Source organism: Haliotis cracherodii, unplaced genomic scaffold (assembly GCF_022045235.1).
Source record: "Haliotis cracherodii isolate W230 unplaced genomic scaffold, xgHalCrac1.p SCAF_6, whole genome shotgun sequence".
Taxonomy (NCBI): domain Eukaryota; kingdom Metazoa; phylum Mollusca; class Gastropoda; order Lepetellida; family Haliotidae; genus Haliotis; species Haliotis cracherodii.
In genome coordinates this window covers 28,833,033-28,854,408 of record NW_027266319.1, presented here as the reverse complement: position 1 = coordinate 28,854,408, position 21,376 = coordinate 28,833,033, and the positions used below count along the sequence as shown (strand labels likewise).

At 39.6% G+C, this 21,376-nt stretch overlaps 2 protein-coding genes and 1 non-coding gene across 3 annotated transcripts in view; 2 read left to right on the top strand and 1 right to left on the bottom strand.

Annotated features, from left to right (window-relative positions):
* Positions 1 to 2,940: 2,940 nt before the first annotated feature.
* Positions 2,941 to 9,836, top strand: LOC139445437 (solute carrier family 25 member 3-like). Its single transcript, XM_071226582.1, has 7 exons — positions 2,941 to 2,984; positions 3,117 to 3,236; positions 5,389 to 5,693; positions 5,982 to 6,163; positions 7,690 to 7,862; positions 8,020 to 8,130; positions 9,349 to 9,836. The coding sequence occupies exons 2-7, from the start codon at positions 3,122 to 3,124 to the stop codon at positions 9,507 to 9,509; spliced, it is 1,047 nt and encodes a 348-aa protein (XP_071082683.1). The 5' UTR covers positions 2,941 to 2,984; positions 3,117 to 3,121; the 3' UTR covers positions 9,510 to 9,836.
* LOC139446843 (small nucleolar RNA SNORA53) lies at positions 8,825 to 9,028 on the top strand. Its single transcript, XR_011651937.1, has one exon. It is a non-coding gene; the product is annotated as a small nucleolar RNA SNORA53 (small nucleolar RNA).
* A 2,045-nt stretch (positions 9,837 to 11,881) lies between the features above and the next one.
* Positions 11,882 to 21,376, bottom strand: part of LOC139444871 (laminin subunit beta-1-like) — a 76,357-nt gene continuing 66,862 nt past the window's right edge. The window contains exons 24-31 of the mRNA XM_071225866.1: positions 20,901 to 21,136; positions 20,066 to 20,248; positions 19,132 to 19,308; positions 18,094 to 18,269; positions 17,222 to 17,363; positions 16,257 to 16,433; positions 15,216 to 15,372; positions 11,882 to 13,875 (exon numbers count right to left, since the gene is read on the bottom strand). Of these exons, the coding sequence (XP_071081967.1) occupies positions 13,742 to 13,875; positions 15,216 to 15,372; positions 16,257 to 16,433; positions 17,222 to 17,363; positions 18,094 to 18,269; positions 19,132 to 19,308; positions 20,066 to 20,248; positions 20,901 to 21,136 (1,382 nt within the window). The 3' untranslated portion in view covers positions 11,882 to 13,741. The remainder of the gene's footprint in view (positions 13,876 to 15,215; positions 15,373 to 16,256; positions 16,434 to 17,221; positions 17,364 to 18,093; positions 18,270 to 19,131; positions 19,309 to 20,065; positions 20,249 to 20,900; positions 21,137 to 21,376) is intronic.

The window sequence follows — 21,376 nt, the reverse complement described above, 5'->3', positions numbered from 1 at the left end:
ATTGGGTTTCACTCGTCAGGATGTTATTATTTCAAACAGTTTTTGTTTATGTCTGGATTGCACAGGGTTGTGGAGACACTAAGGGTTCCATAGCAATGTTTAAACAGATATGTGTAGATATTGAGATACAGAAATGGTTAAAAAAGATTACCAACTCAGATTTCCTGTCACATTATTATTCATACAAGTCATTACTAGACCAGAGATGAATATCACATCAAGTGCTTTAGAGAAAGATTTAATCTGCGTTTAGCTACGTTTGGAACTCTTTCTCGTAGTTCAAAAATACAAAAACTGCGTTATAGCAAAACTAATGCGAAAACTAATGTAATTCTAACTGAATAATCATCTTATAAGAACCTTGATTGTCATGAATCGCGACCTAAGTATCTACCTACTCAACACAACTCGACCCTATTGTATATTTAGATACAGGGGTTGGTTATAGCTGAAAAGGCGTTTGGCCACAAGCTAAAATGAGACTAACTGGGGAAAACGGCACCACCTTCATTCGATGTTTAAACGATTTTGAGTCAATAAATATAAACCATTAAGTAATTGTGTCACAGTCTAATTAAGTTCTTGAAATTCAGTTTCCAAGAGAGAGTATGATATATTCACTCTGCTCCCATTCCAATTATTGAACTCATATCTTCCGAACCTTACATTATTTATAGCGCCGTTTTCGCCAATATGGTTGACGCCAGGATATTTTGGAGACGTTCCTGCTGACAGCCGTTTTAGCCTGATCCCAGACAGATATCGACAAATTGAAACTATGACCAGGTACAGATAACAGGGTAAAATCCATGCCTTACTTTTTGATGACAGCTGAAATTATTCTTGTTGGACTGAAATAACAGAAGTTGTATGGGATTTCGAAGTGGTGTCTGTAAATCTACACAGAAACGGCAGTTATTGTAATAGAACTATCTCCCTTGTCTCAAACAGCGACGTGCAGGCTTATTCAAGCCGGTTTCGGGGGCACGGGTGGCCCAGTCGTCTAAGGCGCCGCGATTCGCTGTGCAGGGTTGCGTCCCTTGGGCACGCCAGAAACCTATGATTGTGGGTTCGAATCCCGGTTCGCCCCAATGATGTTTCTAGGTTTGTCAGCACCATACCCGTGCTCGTGGGTTTCACCGAAGTGGTAAACGTCTGAGACCTGCATCACTTCGGGCTTTCCTCCCACATTAAGCTGACACGCCGTGATATAACTGGAATAATGTTAAAAGCGGCGTTAAGCCCAACTCACTCACTCACTCACTCACTCACTCACTCACTCACTCACTCACTCAAGCCGGTTTCATAGTGTACTCTAAGTGCTAGCATTTCCAGGTAAGATAATATATATATATATATATATCATAAAATGTTAAAGTGCCAGATTTACATTACATCGGTGTCGGCCACTCCATTGGTGATCCTTTTCATTTCATGACTTATGTTGATACCAATACCTACTTGTAAGTAATCTGTCTATATGACCTCTCTGAGTGTGACACTGACCCGGTCACAGGTCATTGCCCCCAGTGTCGTCCAGACATTATGCAACTCTGAAAATCGCTGGAGGGCGTAGTACGTAACTGTTACGGCCGTTGCCGACAACGGTAACTGAGTAGTTAAGGCATATAAGAATAATTCCCACTCTGCATGTGTCAGTTGGTCAGTTGAGATAGTCCAGTGGGTTGGTAGACACAGAGGTCTAGGAAAACTTAGCCGGGTGAGTGGTTTTCTTTTGAAATTATGCATTGTATAGGCCTTTTTAACTCATATTGTCATTTGATTGGGATCGGGAGGTGATAAAAAGCTGGCCTGGTTGGGGTCTATATAAATATTCTAAATGTAAATCTTACTTGTAATAACTTGTAATGACTATTTAAAAATTCCGTTTCAGTAATAAAACATCCCTTGGAAATAAATTATTTTCAAAGCGATTCTTTTCGTCGGCGGTACAAAAATACACAATTCATGTTCTGATTATATTTTTCTATATTTTCTGTAATGTCGGCGGATCCGTAAACCAAACAAAAAACTTATTTAGGCCTGTGTGGCATTCTTTAGCTGTAATATCATAAAAGAGTCGACTTGTAAATTCCAACTTCTGTCGCTTTGATAGAATAAAGAAGTCATTCGTTTCATCACAGTACTAAAATACATAGGTAAGTCAGGGAATTATATATCTCACTGGATAATCCAGGATTTACCTGTTCGAATATATAAAGTTTGAAACTGAAGATTACACGAATATCATTGAAATGAACATGATGACGTGGTAAGTTTAGTGGATAACTATACTGATACTGAGTTGTGTAGACGAACTATTGTAACAGCTAATAAAAGAGTAAAATATGTTTGTCATGTAAAGCGGTTTGTGATGTTGATGACAGTATTGTGAACTGTTAACATTACTTATTATTCCTTTAATGTGTTTAAGGGAGTAAAACAAATTATTACCTTCCTAACTGTTCTAAATAACAAGTGTTGTCTATTTTGCACCTTCGCGGCCCTGCTACATCACGAGTGGGAAAAGATGTAGAGACACGTATTGTAAAAATAATTACTCTTAAACACTCACTGTAATGGTCTTATGTCGTTTTTGGCGTTTTCGTGGCCGTTTTATGAATAGATATAGATATGGACATTAGGTGTTTCTTCATGTAAAATCATAAATGTTACCTCGTATAAAGTATAAAGAATGCTGAAGAGACAGTGTTAACCGGTTTATACGTGTAACTCTAATCGAAAAGGCACATCTATTTTTTTCTTGGTACATCACGGAAATGTTTTCACAATAATTAGTTTTATTAGACAAATATCTTTTAAGTTAGCACTTCAGATTCCATGACTTATTAGGCTGAAAGAATGCCTGGTGCACTGGTGACAATTAATCGAGTAACATTGGAAACTGTGAAATAATATGACGTCACAATGTTAGAAACACGTGACTTCCACCCGGTCTCTTTACGCCGAGCACGCCATTTTCGGTAGGTGTGAAGGACAAACGTGTCAAAGATTTCCATGAACTTCGTCTATAGTTGTTGCATCATCACCGAATTTCTTCACGATGTCCAAGGGTTCACTGCATTTGTAATACACATTTCTTGATTTCTTTTCAGGAAGGATGTTCAAATCATTTCTATCGTCCGCCCAGAGCGGCACTTTCAATAATCCGTTCCACGCGAAATGTGAGGGATTGAAAGTCAACGAAGACCGAACAATTGCTGCAGCCAGTACCGGTAAGATGATATGTCAATTTGATAACTCTAGGGTTTGTTGTACATAATGTATTTGTGATAATGCTTTATGCGTGTCTAAGCTTGTACATACGTTTAGTTTACTGTATGATCAGCTGATGACAGTTCAATGTCAAATTGTATCACGAATATGAAAGATGAAACATTGTCGACATATGATCTCTGTTTCTACGAGAATAAATGAGTATTAATGAAGAAATTCTTTTCTAAATGTCTTCATTGCAAACGCACCGTCTTTAGTTCGTAGGCAGGCTTATTTGCCATGTAATGTAGCCTGAAGTGATCTTTTTCACATTTGATAGGAAAGATTGTAGCCTATGGTAACAATGACCTAACTATACCTTTTTACACTCTATGCCATGCATGCCTGGCTCATTCATGGGTAACTCAACAATAAGCTGAGATTGACATTTTGACTTGAACGTCTTTGTCCTTGAATGAGTGTAAGGTCCTGCCATGGCAAGGTTAAGTTGGGATGACAGTATTTGTCAGTTTTCTCCCCCTTCTTCCTTTGACTGTGGTAGAGTTGCATGCATAAACCATCTAATCTTACTTAGCCTGATGTCCAAGGAAGGCCATGTGTATGTTTAGTGTTGGAAATTTCACTAGTCTGCAATCGTGATCTGATACAGAGTTGCCATCTTCCTAATGGTAAAGATGATGATATGCCCAAAATAAATGTCACAAGGGGCCTAGTCCTTAGTGAATTTTTATTAGTCGTGGACTTAAAGGGGAAGTGTACACGCAAAAATCACTTTCTTTCTTTTTCTAAACAAAACGCAATTTTAGAATTAGTTAGTATCTGTGTTTGAAAATATACACTCATTTTTTTTCACAGTGAAAGTAGGAAGCTCACAATAGTGTGAAAGTGATATGCCCTTATGAGGCCTTCGTTTTACGAGCGAAATAGGCCTGAGTTATCCCCCTTAGATTATGACGTAATTGGTGCCAATTCAACTGGGTCCCTGTCTATTCTCAACGCAAAAGATATCAAGGACCAGTTTGCGGTAAAACAACATGGTCTACGACACACTCCGGCGCAGTGGTGACTCAGCATAACACAATTCTGGCTGGCATCTGAGATGCTAGAATCACAAAACTGTACCTACACCACGTGAAGCGGCTCTAACAAAGCATGATGACGTCATAATGTTTATCAATTGGCACCAATGACGTCATATTGCAAGGGACATAAGCCATGGTGTTTTTGTTATGGAAATAGAACACTTGGAAAATGTGAAAAATATAAATCGTTTTAGTGCAAAAAATATGTTAATTAAATATGTTGTTTTTATATTTTTGTCTATGACACTTCTATGTTAACACTTTTAATGTGGAAAAAGTAAAAGAAAAAAAGGTTCATTTCCGTGTGAACTTGCCCTTTAAGTTAATTTTGAACCCTGATGTTTTGATGAAGGTAAGTTGATAATTACCTGACCTGTATGATTTTATAGAAGCAAATGTAAAACTATTAGGAATGAACTACAAATACTGACACCTTTATGGTATAGAGAGTTGCCATCAAAATGATTGTTATTAATATTGCACACATAAAAATGCCCCTGTATGGATGCCAGGCTAGAAAAGTTTGTATGAAGTGTTTGAAAGAGGCTACAGACATGACAATGTGGCTCAGTTTTGGTGACTTAATCGATTGTGTGTAATCATACCCCAATTGCACAAGATGTTACTAGATTTGATTATTTACAGTCTGCAATGTTATCAGTCGCAGACGTAACGTGTACGCGTGACGGCTCTGCCGTCTCTTGTACGAGAGACGGGTGCGGTCCGCAGTACTCAGTGAAGCGCTTGATACTAATTAATTCAATCACCGTGGCTGTGCTGTCACCCGCGACCTCCGCGAAAGTAATCAGGTGGTCACTTGTACGCGAGACGGGAGAGCCGTCTCGCGTACACGTTACATCCTCTGCTGGTTATAGCTGGAATATTGCTGATGCGATGTTAAACAGTTGATATTGTAATCATGGTAGCTAAATTGATATCTTAATATTGAATGCATGGAAAAATTACAGACAGCTGAGGGTTTAAATCAGCACAAAATGTGCATTCTGTGCATATATACACTTAGAATGGATGCGAATAGTGACTGAATTGTCTGTTAAAATCCTTTCAGATGAGACCAGCTGTGAGTTTGGCTCAGGCAAGTACTATGCCCTTTGTGGGTTTGGAGGTATCTTGAGCTGTGGTATTACACATACGGCTGTTGTGCCATTGGACTTGGTGAAATGCAGAATTCAGGTGGACCCAGAGAAATATGGAAGCATCGTCAAAGGATTCCGTGTCACATTGGCAGAAGGAGGAACGAGGGCCCTTGGAAAAGGATGGGCACCAACATTTATAGGATATTCCATGCAGGGACTCTGCAAATTTGGCTTCTATGAAGTTTTCAAAATTTTCTATTCTGGACTCATGGGAGAGGTAATCTATGACATAAACTAATTGCTTGTAAAAATGCCATCTGGAAGTGTTCAGTTAAAATAAGAAGCTAGGTTAATACACGTTGTAAATTTGTTCTTTCTATTATAGTAAACCATCCCTTAAGCATGTTATGAATTTAATGAATAACTGTACACATATTCTTATGAACAACTGATAAAGTAGATTGAATAGTCATGGGAGGTATTGAGATTCAACATCAAACATATTTTGTAGTGTAGTAGTGTTTTCAAAACTGATATTTATATATTAATGTTTATCATCCTGCAGGAAAACACCTACTTGTGGCGTACCTCCTTGTATCTGGCTGCTAGTGCATCGGCAGAATTCTTTGCCGACATTGCTCTCTGCCCCATGGAAGCAGTGAAGGTCAGGATTCAAACTCAGCCAGGATGGAGCAACACACTGAGAGAGGGTTTCCCCCGTATTCTTCGGGAAGAGGGTGTTGGCGGGTAAGCCCCTCCCTCCCTACCTAAATATTTTCTCATCAAAATTACATGATTCCAATGTGCAATTAAAATAATTAAACAGACGGGGTGAAATGTTTACTAGCCAGACGAGCCATCTACTTTGTTTCAGCAAGCCGTTCGTAATTTTAACGGGTCAGCAGTTATCATGGTTATATCGACCCCTGTTAAGGACAGGGTTTTACCTCTCAAGCTTTTAAGACTAAACATGCTAAAGGAGAAACAAGAAATAACATCATGAAAAATATGTTTGACGTGCATTATACATGATATAATGAAAAAAGTTAAGAATTTCTGTTAGTCCCTGGGCTGTGTTTTTTATAATAGTACTGAGTGTTAAGAATGTTGTCATCGAAAATAGGATGAGGACAATTTTGGATGAAAATTACACCAAACATGCAAGATTCCTTTGTCAAGTGAGACTCTAAAGTGACAAAATATTTAAATACACAACAAAGAGGTATATGATGATTCATAGAAATATCTAATCATTTCATTTCTCCGATATACCCTGATTAACTCATTTGTACATGTTGTATAATCACTGAAAATGCTTTAAAACAACTTGCACACACATCACTTTGTGGAGAGCTGTCTTTTGCTGTTTTACTATTACTGGGCAACTTATTTGTGGCATTTGAAAGTTAGATTCAAAGCACATTAAACAAAGGAAACAACTGACAATAACTAAATCTTGCAAGATCATTTAGAATTCTTTGAGGAAATATACACAACTATCAAAATGTACCTGTGGGCATTCAGGGATATAATTGGTCCCCAGTTACCATGTAACCTATGGCAGTCATAAGAGGGGACAAAATGGATTGGTAGTCAGTTTTTGTAACTTGTTTTATCATGATGCCCCGACAGTGTGGGACATCGCTTATTGTATCAATCACTGGTTTGTCTGTTTTGTGTTGATTTTATTTGCATGCCATGGATTGTAACATAAGCAACCAACTGTGGAAATTGACATTAACGATAGTTATATTTGATTATCCTTTTCAACAATCATAAGTATGTGAAGGCTTGGCAAACAACCGAATATCGTGCAGAGTGGAGCCATCATTTTATGTTTAGGAAAAAAGGAGGAATGGAAAGGGTATCATTGTACTAACAAACACACCAGCAGATACCTTCATGTTCAGTGTGCAGCATGGCATAGGTTCAGGTATTGATGTTTTCTTATTCTGGAATTCATCTCGCCTAACATGCAGTATGTAAGAAAAATCTCCCAACTGATACATGAGTTTATAATGTGTCCATTCCAACAATTCCCTTGCCTCCCAATGTTTGAAATTTAGCTTCAAAGTTAACCCTAATGTTGAACGTAAGAGATTGAGGGAGTTAAGTGCTTAAATACATGTACTATAGGAGCAAACATCAAGGACCCCAGTCCTACCTTAATTTCAAACAGTTTGTGTTAAACACCAACATTCTTTAACACACACATAATGCATGCAGAGGAAAGTTATTGTTCTGTTACTTCCGCATGTTCACTTGTTTTTCAGACTCTACAAGGGTCTTGTGCCACTGTGGGCCCGACAGATCCCATACACCATGATGAAGTTTGCCTGCTTTGAACGTACAGTAGAAGCTCTGTACAAGTATGTCGTTCCTAGACCAAGAGCTGAATGCTCCAAGAGTGAACAGCTTGTTGTGACATTTGCTGCCGGTTATATTGGTAAGCTACTTTTTATTTTAAAGACCACATTTCTAAATTGGAAAATGAATACCTTGATTATGTGGGAATAATCATGCTAATTGTGTGATGGATGTTGATAAGTTAACTTCTTTGTTGAGATGTTTTCCCCTACTGTAGTGTTCTTAATGTTTTTCAGCTGGTGTTTTCTGTGCCATTGTTTCTCACCCCGCTGACACAATTGTGTCCAAGCTGAATCAGGATGCAGGTAGCAACTTTGTTGATGCAGCAAAGAAACTTGGATTTGGAGGTATGTCGTTTGTTTATCAGCCTATGCAGGTTAGAACTGAACTTAAAAGCTTCTCTTAAAACAAAGTGAAAATTTGTACTAGCCCACAGGAATTAGAGTAGCCCCTGGTTCCAGGCTGGTGTTAATCTCTAACCCTGGGCTAAGTCAGGGTTAAAACTAAACTCAAAAGCTTTACTAGCCCAGGTAAAATGCCCTTGTAATGTTAAAATAATGGGGGAATTTGCAGGCAATTGCAGGCAAGTGTTAAGTTCTAACCCTGTAATTTGTTTCTTTGTGTGGTAGGGGTGGTTGGGTAGCCAAGTGGTTAAAGCGTTCGCTCGTCACGCCTAAGACCCGGGTACAATGTGTGAAGCCCATTTCTGGTGATATTGCTGGAATATTGCTAAAATCGGCGTAAATCCAAACTCACTCACTCACTCACTTTGTGTAGTGATTCAGGGACAGAATAGGTTCACAGTACCATGAGTGTAAGAACTAAGGATTTGGTCATTGTTCCATGGTGTAAGCATTGCTACTCATGCTATTAGCCACTGCCATGCAACTTATTAATGTATTATTGACAATCTTACTTTTCTGCTGCAGGTCATACAACTATGATTGACTATATACATGATATGGATCATGAGATAGTTTAATTAAATCTTGAATGTTTTGAAATGATTCAAAGTTACAAAATTAAAACTCAAGCTGAATTTGCACACTCCTTAGATCCACTCTCGGGGCAGTGTACTACAGGCTCGTGTGTAGTGTCGGACCCAGCAACCTTGTGTTGTACAGTCGAGAGTGCTTGAGTCATTGGTGTGCTAGATCAGTATACCTGACATGGCAGACTTTGGATCTGGACTGTGCCGACAGTCATGTCGGTTTGTGCCACGATCAGGCTGTCACTTCGGACACATCAAGTGTTTATATGTCAATATCTAAATAAAACATTTGGAAAGTAACTTACATTTTTAGTTTTAACTAAGATATAGTATTACAAATTACAAAGGTTATACATACATACAGTCAACCCCTTCCTCTAAGAATATAGTTTACTAACACCAGATCAGTGACGGTTGTGTAGATGAGATTCAAATTTGTAAATGCAAGTTTTATTTCTGAAGTAATGGCAGGCAAATATTATTAAGTAGTGTAGTTTTGACTGACATGCCATAATGTTTATCAGATATTTTTGTTACACTGTTTTATTCACACTGATCAATGCTGTTTTGTCAGGTATGTGGAAGGGCCTGTTCCCCAGAATCATCATGATCGGCACACTGACAGCCCTGCAGTGGTTCATCTACGACTCTGTCAAGGTGTACTTCCGTTTGCCACGACCACCACCACCAGAGATGCCAGAATCACTGAAGCGTAAGCTGGGCATTACCCAGTGATGATGGCTGCATTTTAGAATGAGAGCTTGGACATTTAGAAGATCTGTTTACTGAACACACAATAGATACATATTGATAATGCCGTTGTTTTCTATTTGCCAGGGTGGAAAATATTAATTCCATGTCTTGATCTTCAAAAATGTTTTGTTGTTAATCTACTTCATGGCTTTAACTGATTTTGGTCATGACTTTGGTCATCTGAGTATGTGTGCCATTTGAAGGGGAACCTGATAAAGCCATCTTGACACTATGTACAATACAGTGTGAATATTTATGAGGAATCATCTAGCATCGCAATGCAAGAGTGAATAAAAAATATTAAACCTTGGACACTTTTGTTTTCTGTGTGTTGGAATGTGACATCTCAAGACGTCACAGTTCAATAAGCATGTTAAGTGAGACATGCCCTATCTGTGGGGAATAATGCCAAGTTATATCCCGGTAACCCAAGCAGTTACAGGGAGTAATTCCAACTGGTTACTGCAGGGTCTGTAAAGTATGCTTCTCCACTTTCGAAGGGATACTTTTATCTGTCCATGATACACATGGTTTTTGATTCTCGTGTCAAGTGTTTATTGAAGCCTGATTATCCCTATCAAGCTTAGTAGTATATTTTACAGTTTCAGAATCAAATCAATGACCTGGTGGAATTTGGTTAGAACATTGGACATTCTTTGTATCAAGTGTCGAACCATTTCTTACAATAGCCAAATTCAGATGCTAATGGTAATTCAGAATGGTCTGCACAAGGCATGAAATATTGCCATCAATACGAAAGGTAGACACAATTTTATGGATAAGATAAGCATAAATTGTGTCTACCTTGTCATCCGTCAACTTCTAAGTAATGCCTATCAAACAATTTATCTATACTAAAATTATTCAATATTAGTTCCAAACTTTATTGGCATCAAAACCATTCACACTTACTCACTTGATGGGTAGCCCAGTGATTGTTAGCTTTTCATGCCCAGTGTTGATCATCACATGGGTACCATTTATGGTGTCCAATGCCTCAATATTGCTGTAATATTGTTTAAAGTGGTGTAAAACTCCCTCACACCAGGTTATTATTTTTTCCACATCAGTATTGTTTAAAGGCGACTATGCTTGTTGTAAGAGGCGACGGACGGGATCGGGTGGTCAGGCCCACTGACTTGGTTGATGCATGTCATCGATCCCAAATGCGTGGATCGATGCTCATGATATCAATCATTGGATTGTCTGGTCCAGACTCGATTATTTACAGTTAGTTTGATGAAAACTCTTGGACAGAATAGTTCCTCAGTACCACAGGCTTGCCTTAAGTAAGGGTACCCTCCGGCGACTCCAGGTCAACGAGGTCCCCCGTTCCTTGTGTCAAGGTATATGGGGATTAGGAAGTCAGGCTTGCTTTGACTGTGGGGATTCTGGGTTAGAGTTGGCCCTCAGAAACCTATGCTGGTCGGAAGAGGCAACTTATTTGGTGGTATGGCTTGGTGAGTGGGATCATTGCTCATTTTGTTTTTAACGATATTTATTTCCACCTGGTACAGTGAAAGGGGATTGATAAACAGGCAGAGCCTATATAAATATTGCTCATATCATTGGATTGTCTTGCCCAGACTCAAATATTTATAGCCTGCTGGAATTTAGCTGAGTGTTTCATTAACACAAGACAAACATATACACACACACCTTAATTATTCACTGGCTACCATTATATTACTCGCTTCAACAGACTACAGTATCAATCTACAAATAGTTAAGAAATGTCTCATTACACAAACAAATCCTTTAGTTTGGAAGCCAAATACAGTCAAGTCTTGTTAATCCGCACGTTGGGTTTATCCGACACCAATGATGGGAACCGACTAAATCAGTGCTATTTAGACCCGCACTCCGACTCCGATTACCTCAATCTCATTAAAATGAGATACAAGTTCTCACTATCGCCGAGGACATCCCACTGATCTTTGCAAAAACAAGCTAAGATGCCATTATCCATCAGAGCTTGATGGCCTGCTGATATCTATGAAGCTGTACTATGAGCCTCTCTGGAGATTCCAGGGCAGGAGAGCATCTCTAGCACCGCATTTATAGTGAGTGAGTATGGTTTTATGCCACTTTTAGCAATATCACGGCAGGGAAGCACCTCCTTTATAGAGCAGACTGAAATTAGGACCGTCTTGTATTTCAACGTCCCTGTTGTTGCCCTCAGTTGCTGTTACCTGGCCTAGACTCAATTATCTGCAGGCAGCTACGATGCAACTTGAATATTCACTCACTCATGTCCTGTTAACAATGATCAACTTTGTTCTCATGGAACATGTTTGGACAGTTGGTCTTGTACAAGTTTTCAAATTATTAACACAACCAGTATAATATCAGAAATAGAAGTTTATTGACTTGTGATATAAAAATTACAAAATGGTGTAAGTCTGCTTTGGATATTCTACTTTTGATCACTACATGTCATTGGTTTGATGCAGTTGAGCAGTTGTCTCCCCTGGAAGGGAGGTGACTGGTCGACCTGAATAGTAAGGGAATTATGCAAGTAATAACTGAGACAACTTGTAAATGAACATGACAGACAAGCCAATGTTCATGACTAATATCAAAATACAAGCATGTACCACAAAATCCCAAACAGATGACAATATCCTTGCTACCCAAATAAACTTTTTGAAGATGACTGATTTGGGATTAGAATTGGTCATATCTGCTCCTTTTTTGGAAAGTGTTCTTGCACAATTGGATACTTTTTGGCACTAAGATGCTTAGGGCAGATGATACAGCTAATTCTATCTTGTATCTCGTAGACTGATAAAAACTTATGTACTGGTACAAATACCTTCACTTTTGGAAGTACCCAACAAATGAATCATTGAGTCAGGTGTTAATTTTACCTTGCATAAATATCCTTGAATATCAAATTGAAACTTCAGATCTTACATGAAAAATATAATAACCAATGCCCTAAAATACATATGTATCACTAACTGATCAAAGATCGCTTGGAGCCTGGTCAGAGAAAGTAACAGACAGCAGCATGAATATTGATATTCTACCTTTATATAAGTGAAATGCCTACTGGTCTAGTGTATTCTACATGGCATAAATATACACGCTGTACAGAGTATTGGTTCACGCAGCACCATGGTAGTTTTTTTGCCAGCTGGGTTACCTCCCTTGCCTAGACAACCCTGGTTATCTCCCTTGCCTAGGCAGATAACGCCATATCTAAATTATCATGAATAACCAAAATGTAACTGTGATGCCATTTATATATAGGTGTAGATATTACAACATTTTAACCAATCATCAAGTCAAACTTGAAACAAATCCTGTATAAAAAATAGTTTTGGCACTTGTCTGTAAACTTGATAATCAGACACCTCTTGAAAATTGATTTAGCTTGTGGCCAAAAATTTAATAATATACCAGCATTTACTTGTGAAAACAGTATCCCAGACACTTTCACCTGTACGATATGCGGTAGCCTTATACAGGTAAACTTAATGTAAGGCATGGTTGATAGACCAGCTGGCAGGAAAGAAAGTAATTTGAACTTGTTCTTAACGACTGAATGATACTTGCTAATGAATATAATCAGATCATTGTCATAGCTGAGCAAAGTGAATCATGATTTTTTTTTAACTTTTTCATATGAAATACATGATCATATTAAAATACATCTACCATTAACATTAAAATGTTTATCTAAAATATCTCAGATCATTCTAAAAAAATATGTTTACATCAATTGGCAAAAATTCATGGTCGAGCGATTAACCTTAAAAAAGATCACGGATGAAAATTGCCATTATCAAAACTGATTAAAAACAGACACGTCTACAGGACTGGGTAGGTATGTACAATACAAAAATACAATTTCACATACAAAGATATAAAATGGAGTAAGATCACATGATATCAAACATTAAATATAGTACAGAGACCAGCGGACGATTGCATGCAGGGAATCTAGTCTACAGTAGGAGTGGAAGGGAGGCAACTCTTTCTTCCATCACAGGAACAAAGATTGTCCCATACTGACTGAAGCACTGCTATTGGCAAAACAAGGACGATGGTTGTCCAGGGTAATGCTGGAAGCCTGATGAAGACAATGCAATCCTTGCATTGTTCCTTAGGGCTGCATCTACTTGAGAGATGACACCCTGTTAGTCAGCTAGTGGGTAACAAGCATGGCTTACGAGAAACTGAGTGACACGGATTGATAAATGATACAATTAACAGTTACGATAATATTTTGATTTCTCTTGTATTTTGTCCAGGTACTCCTGCATGCGTCTATTCAGCTCGTCAATCATGTCTGACAGCTCGTTCAGTGTCTTGTTATTGTCCTCAAAATCTTGCTGCATTCCTGGAAACAAGAGGAATACCTGATTATGTAGAGGAAATAAATGGCATGACAAAAGGAAGCCAAATAGTTGACAAAGAATAGACTGATAACATTCTGGGCATGCATATTGTCTCTTTTTCTTTCATGCTGATTTCACTAAGGGATCATCCTTTTGATATGTATAGAGTGGGTGGGACATTTGTTTGAGAACCATCTATATTTGCTCCGGCTGTATCCAACAAACTATTGACACACTGAGAACCATCAAGCAATTTATCCATTTTCACTATTAACACAAACAATCAAACAATTCATTTTCATCATCAGTGAGAACAAACTATTTGGGCAAATTTCTGAAACAGATATACATTTAAACATCCCCCCTTTCATAATGACCCTCTCATAATGGATTCAGATGGATGCTCCCTTATTTGATTGGTGTATGTGAAGGTAGACGGGTTCCATGTGTCATTAGGTAGATGTACAAGATACAGAGTGATTGAACGGTGGTGCTAATATGAAATCATGTAAACCTAGCTAAGGCTTAAATAAAATAAAAGAATTGGTTCTCAGGCAATGGTTTTTGAAAATATAGAGTGGGCGGGCGGTGTCTTCATTTTTTTTGGTTGTTCAAACTAGGATGTAACCAAATAAACAGTTGCGTAACAAAATAAAAAGTTGTGTACAATCAACCTGAGAATACAGTATTTGACTACTGTTGGACTTCGAATATTTAAGGATGTTTAGTTTAAAAAAAAAAATGGAAATAGAAACTAAATGTGCGGCGGACTTTGTGATGATGCGGGCAGTGCCTGAGAACCAATATTATAATTTTTTTGCCTAATGTGTAATGAATTTTTCGTTAGTAAACTACTTACACGTTAAAATGTTACGTGTGAACAAAACTAAAACATACCCAATAGAAAGCCGGTCAGTCACAGGGGTCCTTTTCAGATTAATGTTAAACTGTGATCCTGATCGTTTTTAATGTGACTCGAAGAATATACAGTAGATTTAGTTCTATCTTTATCTAATTATGTCGTCGTACTGCAGCGTTCTAAATTAAGTGGGTCCTGGGGTCCTTTAGATATTCTCTGGTGGTATTTGAATCTAGGTTGGTTGGTTGGTTGGTTTGTTGTTTAACGCCGCACTCAGCAATATTCCAGCTATATGACGGTGGTCTGTAAATAATCGAGTCTGGACCAGACAATCCAGTGATTGATATCATGAGCATCGATCCACCCATTTGGGATCGATGACATGCATCAACCAAGTCTGCGAGCCTGACCACCCAATCCCGTTAGTCGCCTTTTACGACAAGCATAGTCACCATTTACTGCAAGATAGATTGTTTGACTTACGCTTCAAGTTCTGATATTTCTCCTGTGTGCCGGCAGCTAGTTCATCTGCTCGCTTCTTCAGTCGTGTTGCACGCTCGTTTGCATCAGACGTCATATTGAACTTGTTGTTCAACCGACCAGCTGCACTTTGATATTTGTTATCAAGGTCATTTGCATCCTGAAACAAGGCTAATATATTTATCAATAGGTCTATACAGGAAGTCTGAAAAACTTTTCCCATGATAAAATATATATCTAGAGGGTGCCATTGCCCTTGTGTTAAAGAATCTAAAATCACATAATTGGTAAAATGATGTTTGTTTGTTTGTAGTATAACACTGCACTCAGCAATATTACAGCTATATGACGGCGGTCTGTAAATAATCTAGTCTGGATTAGCTAATCTAGTGACGAATGTCATGAGTATTGATCTACGCAATTGGGATATGATGACATGCATCAACCAAGTCAGCAAGCCTGACCATCCGATCCCTTAAGTCGCCTCTTACAAGCATAGTCGCCTCTTATGGCAAGCATGGGTTGCTGAAGGCCTACTCTACCCCGGATCTTCATGGGGCGGTCAAATGATGAGTGACACTGAGTCTATACAGTGAAACCTCACACAACCCTCTGTTACCATGGTTACTGAGTATATACTGTGGGACCTCATACAACCCTTTGCTGCCATGGTTACTGAGTCTATATACTGTGGGACCTCATACAACAACACTGCATTATCATGGTTACAGTCTCTCTACTGGGAAGCCTGTGAGTGTGTGAGATGTGTTTAACGCCACTTTTAACAGTATTCCAGTTATATCACAGCGTGTCAGCTTAATGTGGGAGGAAAGCCTGAAGTGATGCAGGTCTCAGATGTTTACCACTTCGGTGAAACCCACAAGTACGGGTATGGTGCTGACAAGCCTAGAAACAAAATCGGGGCGAACCCACAATTATAGGTTTCTGGCGCGCCCATGGGACGCAACTCTGCACGGCAAATTGCTGCGCCTTAGACGACTGGGCCACCCGTGCCCCCGGGAAGCCTGTGACACATGTACATACCCTCTCTGCCTGGTTGGCAAGATCCGTGGCTTCTCTGGACGCTTTCTCTGCTTCTTCTACTTCAAATTTGTTCTGGTTGTATTTCTTGCGGAGATCACTCAGACGTGCCTTCAGCCTGTCCAAGATAGTCATACTCCTGTTGGACGTATCTGCTGCTGAAGTGGTTTCCGACTCAATCTAGAAAACACAACATACTTCTTACAATGACTGTCCTGAACATCCGTGATGAGGTAGAAACTAGGCAGATCAGCATCAGTGCAGGTCGTCAAGAGTCTGATAATGTCAGTGTCTGTTAACGTCATGCCTGAGAGTTGGTAAGCCTTATGACCAGACCCAATGCCTCTAACAACAACAGTCTGTGCCCAAAACTTTTGAGTCCACTAGCCCAAACGTTGCTCTAAACATCATTTTCATTAGCTTTTAGTGTTGTCATATAGACTATTATTAGTTGCACTTACTAGACTGAATAGAATTTAACTTTTGACTCAGGCTTCGGACTATTGGTTCATGTCGCAGACTGCTACATTAGGAACTAAGAACTGCCAGTGTCCTATCAGATTGTGTATTGTTTATTTTGTAAGCTTGTGGATTTTTGCCTAACTCAGCAATATTCCTGTAATATGGCTGTGGGCTGTAAATAATCAAATCTGGATCAGACATTCCATTGATTGATATTGTGAGCAACGATCCGCACCATCAGAGAACAATGACACATCATCAACAAAGTCACCGAGTCTGACCACCTGATGTATTTGGTTCTGTCTTACGACCAGACCTTACAAAACAACCTGTTCAACTCCGGAATCCCCAGTGATCTGACCATGTAACCTACTTGCAATCACTAGCCTACACTTGCCTGTGTTTAGGATGAAGCTGTTGCAATAAGACTACAACAGTTTATATCCTGGTATGTATGTGACAATGTAGGGGGATAATTATATCTTGACATCTGCAAGGTTTCCTACCATGGCCAGATCCTGATTAGCATCTTGGATGTTCTTGTCAGCTGTGATGATCTCCCTCTCAGCTTCTTCCTGGGCCTTCTTAGCTCCATCCAGGGCACTGAGAACATCCTCGGCTGTTTTCTGGATAGCCGAAGCATCCCCTCTGCAACATCAATGCCAGTTGGTGTTTGTCAGTGCATGTTACTGTGGGTAGTAGCAGAGGAACATACTGTGGTTTCACTTCAGACCTAGGTTATCTGTAGATTTAACCTCACTAAACTGAAACTTGAATCAAACATGCAGCTGCCATATCAGAGGTAGATATTGTCGTGTGAGCAGTGAATATTGTTATTTGAGGGTTGGATATTGTCACCCGATAGTACGATATTGTTACGTGAGAGTTGAATATTGTTACTCGAGAGATAGATATTGTTACGTGGATATTATTATGTGAGAGGTGGATATTGTCACATGATAGTTGTATATTATTACCAGTGATTTTATTGCCACATGATAGTTGCATACTGTCACATGACAGTTGGATATTGTTACGTGAGAGTTGGATATTGTTGCTAGAGAGTTGGATATTGTCACATGACAGTTGAATATTGTTACGTGAGAGTTGGATATTGTTACTTGAGAGATGCATACTGTCACATGACAGTTGGATATTGTCACGCGTTAGTACGATATTGTTACGTGAGAGTTGAATATTGTTACGTGAGAGGTGGATATTGTTTTATATGTACGTAAGCTCAATCCATTATGCTGTAACTACCAACTTTTGGCCTACCTCAATGACACTTCAGTTTTCAGAATAAGACAATGGAGAACAGCAAGAAAATACATCACCAATAGAACATTTATCAACTACTAGCACTTTGATAACTCACGATGCATCGTCCGCTCTCTGCTTGAGTCTCTTGGCCTTCGCCAAATCATCCCTTGTGTCATCCAGGATAGAGTCGATGTTTTGTAAACCTTGGATGGTTCTGTTGATCTTATCTGCCAGCTCCTCGATCTGAGCCGGAGTCAGAGATATGCTCATAGCCAGCACCTCCTGCGCCACCTTGACACAGAAAAGAGTGAGTGAGTGAGTTGGGTTTAATGCGTATTTGAACTATGACTTTACGCTAAGTCTGGGTTGTAAGGTGGGTGATTTAACTGTACAGCCCCCAGTGACTATTTCCTGTTCCGGCAAATGAAATCTACCCTACGTGAAAGACGCTTCCAGGATGACGAGGACAAAGGCTACCACAGAGGCGTGGTTAGAGGGCCCATCTGCGAATTTCTATAAAAGTGGTTTTAAAAGCTTTAAGGACAAATGGAATAAGTGTATTGAGGTGAATGGAGATTATATTGAAAAATAAAAGTGCAAAAGATATTCTGCGACTTGGTCTTATATTGAAGTTGCAAAACTTATTGAACGCCCCTCGTATATATTTTTTTTTCAACCAACTGTGATCCCCATAATGCAGAAATGTTTGGTAGAACTATGTATATGGTGTATTTCATCAAATAAAAGAAGTAAACACTATAAAATGATGTAAGTCGTGGGTGGAGTCTAATAATTAATTCATAATGGCCTTAATACGGTATACAATTAATTTGTAGGTTCCTTATTTCCCTCTAGCTGAAATAGTATGTAGGTAAAAACATTTTTCCTTTTGTATAGACACAATATACTGACTCTGAGAGGACATGTCCTTGTTTTAGCCCCTTAATGCTGAGCGCAAGACAGGGTAACAACAGGTACCATCTTTTAATGTCTTTTGGTATGACCAGCCAGGAGTCGAACCCTGGACCTTCCTCTCTCCGGGTGGACGCTCTAGCACTAGACCACCGCGGCGGTCCAAAGAAATAAAGACCTGTCTGCCCAATGTCAAATACTCCAGAATATCCTGGACACCCTTGGACCAGCTGTACGCTACCTTCTCAATGCTCTCTGGTGTCGCAGCCTCCTCAAGGAAGAACTGTCGGACCCTGTGGAGAAGGTCCTCGAGGTCTTCCCTGGCTGATTCTGATTGGTTCTTGGCAAGCAGGGCCTGGTCATACGCCATCTTGGCGTCCGCCTTAGCTTGCTCCGCATCCTGCTTGGCAGACTCCAGCTAGGAAGGAAATGAAAATTTGCGTAAATCTAAAAGGTGACAGTTTGTTTAGGCAACATTTCTTTTATTTCTTGGTTTACTCTTTTCAAAAGTGAGGTAGGCAAATCAATGACAAAAACACGAAAAAACAAGCTCTCGAATCTGTTTTACTTGACTTTTGTCCTAAAACGTTAGGTAGGTATAAATAAATATAAAGTGGAGTAACAAAAGTAAAACAACTAAATTTTTCAAGAACATTAAATTATATCCCTTGCACAAATGGCAATATAACAATATTCATGTCATGGTGAAATGCATGAAAGACGCCACCATTTTGGCAGCATTGGAGACGATTAAACTGTGCTTTTTGTTGACCAGCTATGATGGTATTAGAGAAGGATCCCAGGGAGAAATATCAGAGTGACTTCCCTTTGTTTTACACTCGACGAGTTACAAAATCTTTTTTGTTAGAACTTTTTGTGCATTTTTTAAAGTAAAGATCGACGGCTGGGCCACCCATGCCCCAGAGAAACCAAGAAGTTATCATGAATTTTTGTCATTAAACAAAAAATGTTATCCATCTCAGCACAATTTTGAGTTTAAGTTTCTTTCATTTAGTTTGCTTCTATCCATTTCAGTAGTTATATGATACCCCTCAATAGTGTATTTCTTCTCAAAGTGTTATGTGAAATGAGGAAAGTAAACATCTGAGCAGGGCACTCAGTATGGTATGCTTTACATCAGTGACTTGTCGTGTCCTACATCTCCATATACTCACATTGGTCACTTTACTGTATGCTTCTGTTTGCTTCGAGTCCAAGATGTCGGCAGCTTGCTGGGCATACCGCAGAGCCTTGTTGGCCTTGGTGACTGCACCTGCTCCACAGCTGGCTCCTCCACAACGCCCACAGCCGCCACCCCCACACAGAGTGTCACAGGGAGCTGCTTGACTGCCACACACCTACAACAGCCATAGTTAAGACATGACTTGTCCTGTTTGTCAGCTATATATTGGAGTCAATTTCGGGATTGAGCAGAGATAAAGACTGTTGTATTCGGTTGCGCTTTAAGATGTGTTTGGTTGCTGTTCTTTGCACCACTCTGTAATAATCAAGCCATATGACAACAATGTGTTAATAATAAAGTTTGGACCAGGCAATCCAGTGATTGTCAGGGTAAGTCACTGAGTCTAACCACCCAATCTATAAGGTCGCCTCTTCTGGCAAGCATAGGTTGCTGGGGCATCCCTCTAAACTGGAATCCACCCAGGGTTGTGCTCCGAGAGCTATCGAGACATTGTGACTGTGCCTTATCAAGAAAGGTCTGATTTTTGCTTAACGCCACACCCAGCAATATTCCAGCTATATGACGGCCTGTAAATAATCAAGTCTGGACAAGACAATCCAGTGACTGACATCACAAGAGGTTACAATGTGCTGTGTCATAAAGTGAGATTATATTGCGCACAGTTCAAATACATCCAGAACAAGCATGGACAAAGAGGGAACAAGTCTTCCTTGAATTGTACTTAGTGACAACTCGAATCTGATAATGAAGACTCAACTGATATTAATGACCGAGGAGAGAATCAACCGGAGCCAGTGTCTACCAACCTGCTCATTAAGATTAGAAAGCCTGCCTCCCAATGTTGACACCTTGCCATCCAGCTCATCCAGTGAAGCCTTGTTTTCTTTGAGGCGGTTGTTGAAGTCATCTCTTCTCTGGTCAATGAGGGCATCCACCTGTTGCCTGGTCCTCTTTGAATCCACAACGGTTCTCTGTGTTTCATCAACCTTCCGCTGGGCTTCACGAGAACGACGCTCAGCCTCACGAGTGATGTTGAAGGCACCTATAGATGAAACATTCACACCACAATTGTAACAACTGGGGTAGCTCCTTGAAAAAAACAATTTACATCAACAAGGGTACAACTCACCCTCCACATCAGCACACCAACAAGGGGAATAACTCTCTCCACATCAGCACACAAGCTCCTTCCCAGCGCGTGACACCTTCGTTACACTCTCGGTAACATCGCTGCCACCAGTGTGGGCGCGGCCATTTCAAGAATCTTGAAATTTGCCCTCCA